The sequence below is a fragment of the Furipterus horrens genome, unplaced genomic scaffold (assembly GCF_987537825.1).
Source record: "Furipterus horrens unplaced genomic scaffold, mFurHor1.1.pri manual_scaffold_2, whole genome shotgun sequence".
NCBI lineage: Eukaryota > Metazoa > Chordata > Mammalia > Chiroptera > Furipteridae > Furipterus > Furipterus horrens.
Genome location: NW_028327172.1, coordinates 2,766,232 through 2,773,058, shown reverse-complemented (window position 1 = coordinate 2,773,058; position 6,827 = coordinate 2,766,232). Strand labels below are relative to the sequence as shown.

The following is a 6,827-nucleotide window of genomic DNA, read 5'->3' as shown; positions in this document are numbered from 1 at the left end:
ATTGTAATCTATTAAATAGCAGGTAGAACAGAACACTTTAATGGCCCAATGACACAGTCCCCCGCGTCGTCCCACAGCTGCACCTCGGGGAGCCTCCTGGCAGGCTGGGACCCCACCTTCGGCCGGTCTTCCCCGTGGAGGGGGCTCCTGGCCAGCGGTGCCTCCCAGTGCCGGCTCGGCCTGAGTCCCGATTGGATGGTCGCTTTGCTCAGGGAAAGCAGGGAGGGTTGGGGGTTCGTTCTGTCAGCCCTCAGAGGAGCAGCCAGCTCAGGAGCAGGAAGAGGGACAGGGACGAGTAGGAGTAGGGACGTTACGGAGACCTGGCCTGCCATGGTGGTCAGCTGGGACGGACGGTGGGCGCCCAGCCCCTGGCTGGTCCGCACCTGCCGAGCAGGGCTGGGTCGGCCGTGAGCTTGGCGCCCAACCGTGGGGCCGGAATGCGCGAGGCCTTTGCTCCGCCAGGCCCGCTGCTAAGCGCCTCCCGGGCTCCTCTGCCGCTGTCGCCGTCGCCAGGGCTGGGTGCCCTTGCCTGGTGGCCTGGGCGGGCCGCCGCGGAGCCCGGCCCCGCTCTGGAGCAGCCGCACCAGCTCATGGTCCTTGTGGTCCAGCACGCGGGGCAGGAACAGCGAGGACTTCTGCGTGCGGCGCGTCTTGAAGCCCCTGCGGGGCCGGCCCTTGCCGTTCACGGACACGTACCACAGTCTCTCGGCACTGGGCTGGCGCCGGGCCCCCGGCCCGCTGGGCATCGTCCGGTATAGCCGGGAGGCATACGTGTTGTAACCCAGCTCGTGGATCCGCTCCACGAACTCACACTCGGCGTTGTAGTTCTCCTGCGGGTTCGGGGTGAGACGCCACAGTCAGCGGCCTGAGGCCCCACGGACATGGGCAAGGGTCCCAGGGACGACTCCCCCCACCCCCTCTGCTCCTGGCCCAGCCCCAGCTGTGCCTGCCTAGGCTGCGCCCTGCGCCCCGGGCTCCCTTCCTCCCACCTGTATCTGGTGACCTTGGCCTTCGGGACTCAGCTCAAGCGTCTCTCCCTCCCCCGAGGCTTCCTGAGCACCTTGGGAAGAGTGGCTCTCCCCCATTCCCTCTCGGGCCCCCCTCCCCACCACGGGGACCCCCCACTCAGGTGCCATACACATCTGCTGGCGGCATGGGTGTCAGGACTGGGCGCCCTGACAGAGGAAGGGACTGGCGCCCCAGAAGAAGCTGCATAAACGAGGAAGAAGGAACAGAACATTGGCAGAAAAAGGGAAGAACACAGCAGCTTTCCTTTAAAGGCCAAGCCTGGACCCCAGCCCTGGGTCCTGAACTTGAAAAGTTGCTGCCTTGGCCCCTCTGTCCCTGCCCCGCAGGTTGAGGGAGGGACGGGCTGGGGTCCCCGCTCCTACTCAGCACAGAACAGCCCTCAGGGCCCCGCGAAGGAGCCGCCCACCCCAGTGGACGGGGAGGAGGAGGTTGACTTTGTCAGCAGAGACGAAGGGACCTGTGTCAGCCTGGAACGGGATGGGGGGACGTGGCCCCTGCCCGCTGGGAGGTGGGAATCTGGACCCGCAGAGGTGAAAACTCGGGATTGAAGGAGCTTTCCCCAGTGTCTCCAGGGTGCCTCGCGGGGTCCCCCAGGCGGGGCTGGGGAGGGGGCTCAGTCCCAGCTGCAGGCAGGTGGGCATGGCAGGGTGACCCCCTTCCCCCAGGGCTTCCCTCCCTGAATGGTGCCCAGGGGCAGGGCTGGGGGCAAGGAAAGGTGGGCAGTGGGGCACCCTGGCATCTCTCCTGGGACTGGCCACCCGGCAGGAGCAAGAGACCTCGGGGTCTGTGCCTGAGTCCAGGTGGCCCACAGGGTCCCGGGTGGTAGGGGCCAGGCCACCAATTGGCAACAGGTGACCTGAAAGGACTCAGGAAGCAAGATGTTGAGGCAAGAGTGCCCTGGGGTGGGGCTGCCCTTCCGTGGGCGGGGTTTTGGCACCTCAGTGGTAACTGTGAGGCATGAGGTGTTCCTGGAGGCCATGCTGGAGTGGCTTTGCGTTTTAGGAAGACTGTCAGCATGCACCCAGCACAGAGCGTGGCAGGCCACTGATGAATGCTGGGTGGGAGGGAGAGTAGGCAGATGGATGGGTGGATGGGCAGATGGGTGCTGACAGGTGGAAAGGTAGATGGATGGACAGACTGGAGGAGGGTGAGGCTGTGATGGCGGCCGGCGTTATGAAGTCCCGGCTGAGAGGGGGAGGCAGGGGAGGTGGGGGGTGTGGCTGTAGGGGGCAGAGGCTAGGACTGGAGAGAGGCTGGACGTGGCGGGGAGAGGAGGTGGCGTCCACACTGGCTCCCAGCTGACCTGGGCCTTGAGCCAGCGGCTGGTGGGGCCATGACTAAGGCGGGGGAGTTCAGGGGCAGCTCTGTCTGGCCGGGGTGTGCTGCCCTCTGCCAGGCATCTCTGAGCTGCCAGGGCTCGCAGGGGGTCACCTCTAACCCAGAAGGGAGGCCAGGGCTGCGATGGGAAGCTGCCACGGTGCAGTGGCCACCGAGCCACAGAAGTGGATGAGCTGGCCTTGGAGGTGACACCAAGACAAGGGGACCCCACCGCCAAGAGGCAGCAGGGCAGTGGGGACTGCACTCACAGACCAGCTGGTAGCGCCCAGGATGGGGACACAGGGTGGCATTCACAGGTGGCACCTGGCTGCCTCACCTCCGGGTTTCTGCAGGGCAGGGAGACCTTTCCTGATGGTGCTCTGGAAAGTTCCACACCTTTCAGCGGGACCACCCGGCTGTCCTCCTTCCCCAAAGCCAATGCCATCAGCTCTCAGGGACAGAAGCCCCAGTGGCCTCTGACCCACTGGGGTGGCTCAGCTCAGGCTTTGTTCTGCCTGCAGCACCGGGGCTTGGGTCACGCATGGAAGCAGTGGCAGTAGCCTTGGGCTTCCCCCTCAATTCAGCCTTCCCTGCCCCCTCCGCAGATGTCACCGGTGCGGCCCAGAGGCCCCCAGCGGTCAGGGAGACCCGCGCCAACACCGCGTGTACCCCTTTGTAAGGACAGAAGGTCAGTCCCCCTCACTGGACACCAGGACACAGTGGCCAGGGATTGGAAAGCCACACCCCACTTCCAGCACAGCTCAGAGAGGGCGTGCGCTCCCCACAAGGCCCCGCTGGTGTCTGAGAGCGGCTGGCACCAGAGGGTCCCTCCTCCCAGACACAGCTCTGTCCAGTGGCCGCTGCATCAGAGCAGACAGACGGGTGCGTCCCAGCCTTTGCACTTCCTTGAGCGAAACAGTGGAACTTCTGTGACGAAATAATCAGCTAAAAGGCGGGTTTTTCTGTGCCTCTTCTTCAGGGCGCTTTGCCTGACTTCAAAGGGGGCAAAACGGCATGCGGGGCGGAGAGAGGGGCCGCATGCCTGTGGTCCCCGGGGTCCTGCGGTGTCGGTTACCGGGGGGTGGAAAGCCTCGCACGGCCCAGGAAGGTGGCGGCCCAATCGCACGTGATGACGAGTGGGAGGCAGCCAATGTCCTGGTTACGTGTACTTCACTCCATGTATTCCCGCCCCCACCCCGCCCCCGCCTCCGCCCGTTGGGAAGGGCACCGCCAACGCCCAGAGCCACAGACCAATCTTGTTGGGGAAGCCCCGGCGCCGGATAGCCTGGGTTCCAGCCTGCGTGCCCGTGGCTTGGGTCCCATCTCCCTTCCTCTGGGTCCCCTCCTAAGAACTAACAGCTCTCTCCTTCCACCCTCAGGGAGACCTGGCTTGCACACCCTGCTTCCTCCTCCCTGGGCTCCCGGGAGAAGAGCTCTTGCCCGGGGCACACACTTGCTCTGCCCAAGGCTCACTTAGGTCCCCTTATTTCAGTGGGAATTGCGGGGACAACAATCTCTCCCGTGCCCTTAGCTCCCTTGATCGATGTGCAAGGGGAATGGCTGCTCCATCCGTGCCCACCCACGTGAGAGACTGGACTCACCGAAGCGTAGAGTCGTCCCCTCTTGTTCATGGCCAGGTACCGTCCAGAGAAGAGCCCCTTAATGGCCACGACACCCACCTCCACTGCTGTGATCTCCAGGATACCTGGGGAGAGCCAGGGGGTGCTCATCACTCCCTCCGCTGCCCACAGAGCACAGGAGTGAGGACTGAGGGCCAAGAACCGAAGGTCAGTGCCCACTGGCCCTGCCCAAAGCAGAAACACACGCCCAAGGAAATCCAGGGGAAGTCCAGGGCAGCGAGAGATGCCCGGGCAGGCGGTGCAAAGGTGCAGCCCCAGAGAAGGTGTCCCAAGGAGAAAAATTCAAACCTGGGGTGTGGGGGTGGGGTCGAGCGACCTGGCCGAGACACACACATGTGCTTGAGCCGGAATCCGAACCCGGTGGCAGGCGCCAGGCTGAGCTCTCCAGCCGCGCTGCCCGCACCAGGGCGCCCTGGGGTCCCAGAGCCGGACGGCTGGGGCCGGTTGAGGGTGTCACCCAAACCTGCTGGCAGCGCACCGGGGCCGGACATACCAGTCTGGCATGGGCCGGGTGAGAGCGCAAGGCTCGCAAAGGACGCAGGGTGGGCTCACCCGCGCCCTGAGAAAGTTTCGATCCCCCCTAACTCCTTTCCTTCTGGACACAAGGGTACTTTTCCTTGGGGGCAGGGTGCGCACAAAGGCCCAGGTGGGGCCATTGTCCCAGAACCACTAGGAGGTGGTGGCAGTGCAGTGGGCAGCCTCTTCAGGGAGCGAGTCTCCAGGGCACTGATTCCAGGGCCCAAGACGCAGCCACTGGAGCCTCAGTGGAATGCCTGGGGGTGCGGGCTGTAGGCCTCCCGCGTCCCCTGGGTCGCAGGCTGGGCGGATCCACAGCCCCGCCCGCCTCCAGGGACCAGAGAAACTCGCGACTGGGTGCAGGACAGGAGAGACTGCAGGCGCGCGCCTTCCTCCGTCTCCTGGCTGCCTGCCTTCAGTACCCCAAGTATTTTGATGCTCAGCGACTCCAAAGGGTAGATTGGACTTAGAACCGGAGTGGCCTCGCAGGCGAGCGCGGGAGCTCTGGTGACCGGGTCCTATGCCCAGGGAAGCCCTGGCGACAGCTGCTCTCCTCCGTGCAGCTCCGAAGCTATCTCTGAAACCGCCCCCGCAGGGCTGCGGCTTTCCCCGAGGAAGCCGCGGTGTCCCGCCGCCCTAAGTCCACGGCACCGCTTCCTGCGCTGGCAGGAGGCCGAGCGCGCGCCCCATCAGAGGATCTCGAGGCCTTGGCCAGTCCCACCCTCCCCACTACGGTTCTATCAGGCTCCCGAGCTCGGGGCTCACGCTCCCCACCGAGCGGAGCCATTGCACAGGCTCCGGTCTGGGTGGCCACAGGAGCGAGGCGCTAGAGCCTCGCCGGACCGCGGCTCAAGCGGATGACCCTCAGTGTTCCTAACCCATATCCCGAGGCCCCCACCCGGCGGCGGGGGCGCCCACCCAGCCGGTCGCTCAGAGGCCAAGGGCAGAGTCGGAAGGCTGCAGGTTCCACCCGGGGAGACGCCAATCTATCTGCGGCCGGCGCGGCCGGGCGAGCATCTCCCGCCCGGAGGGAGCGGCGCTTGCCGGCCACCTGGGCAGCCGCTCGGGCAGAGTCGGCGGGGCGTCAGGGGATCAACAGGAGGAGGAGAAGTCCTCGAAATAATAAAGAAGGCGATAAATGCCTTGTTCAGCGCCTGTTCTCCGAAAAACTCACAGGGCTCTGACTTGTCGGGCCGCTGGGTTCTGCGGAGCAGGGCGCCCTGGGCCGCCTACCGCGCGCCCCCTGCGACCAGCGATCCGGGCATGGGGCAGATGCGGCCAGGCCAGCAGCCGTCCTTGTCCTCGCGGGACGCAAGCCCCACCCCACCCGCGGGGCCCCTCGCGCTCTTCTGGCCCTGGAGGGAGACCAGGGGGCCCCGGCGGCCTCCCTCTGACAGCAGGGCGGTCCGCTTTCCGGGCGCCCTTCGAGCGCCGACCCTTCCTCCTCCCCGGGGACCACGGGCCGCGCGGCCGCGGGCCGGACACTCACTGTAGGCGCTGTTCTCCAGGCTGCCGTTGACGCGGCCGCTCGGGTGCAGCTGGAGGTGGTACTTCGTGGCACAGTAGAGCTTGCGGCGCCGGGGTGCCCCGCCAAGGTGCTCGTAGACGCCGCCGCGGCCGCCCGCATCGCGCGGCAGCCGCGCCCCGGGGCCCGCCGGCCAGCCGGGCTCCAGCAGGCTGAGCAGCAGCAGCCAGATCAGGCCCATCGTGGCATCGCGCTCGCCCCGCGGCGGCGGCGGCTGCAGGCGAGCGCGACTCCCATGGAAGGGGCGGCAGCGGAGCCGGGGTCGGCGCGCAGAGCCGGCTCCCGCGCCTGGCGGTGCCAACTCCGGCTCCGCGGAAAGGGGGGAGGGGAGAAACGGAGGAGAGAGAGAGAGAGAGAGAGGAGGGGGGAACCTCCTTTAATTTTCACCCAGGATCGGGTGAAATTTCCGTTGCTGCGCAAAGAGCTGAAAGAAAAGACGGTTCGGCAACAAAAGGCCGACGTGGTCCCCAGGCAGAGGCGTGGGAGGGGCGGGAGCCCGGCGGCCGCGGGGTTCGGGCAGGCGGCCGCCCGCGCACACTCGCCCCCGCGCACCGCCGTCGAGCCGCGGCTCCGCTGCGCCGCGCGCCTCGCGCCCCCGCGCGCCCTCCGGGCTCTGAAAGGTCCCTCCTCCGCCCCTCCCCCGCCCCTTCCCCCAGACCAATTATGCCTCCGAAGATTATAGACCGAGGCCTCGAGGCAGCCGCCCCAGGCCCTGTCACCCCCGCCCGCCCCCCATCAATCCCCCGGCACAATGGGGACGCCGCAGATGACTGATGTCCGCGAAAACAACTTGCGGGGAA

The 6,827-nt window shown here is 66.7% G+C and overlaps 1 protein-coding gene across 1 annotated transcript; it reads right to left on the bottom strand.

Annotated features, from left to right (window-relative positions):
* Positions 1-470: 470 nt before the first annotated feature.
* On the bottom strand, positions 471-6,208 carry FGF3 (fibroblast growth factor 3). The gene is made up of 3 exons (XM_090291749.1): positions 5,992-6,208; positions 3,948-4,051; positions 471-830 (listed from the first exon to the last, which is right to left on the bottom strand). The coding sequence occupies exons 1-3, from the start codon at positions 6,206-6,208 to the stop codon at positions 471-473; spliced, it is 681 nt and encodes a 226-aa protein (XP_090147875.1).
* Positions 6,209-6,827: the final 619 nt, after the last annotated feature.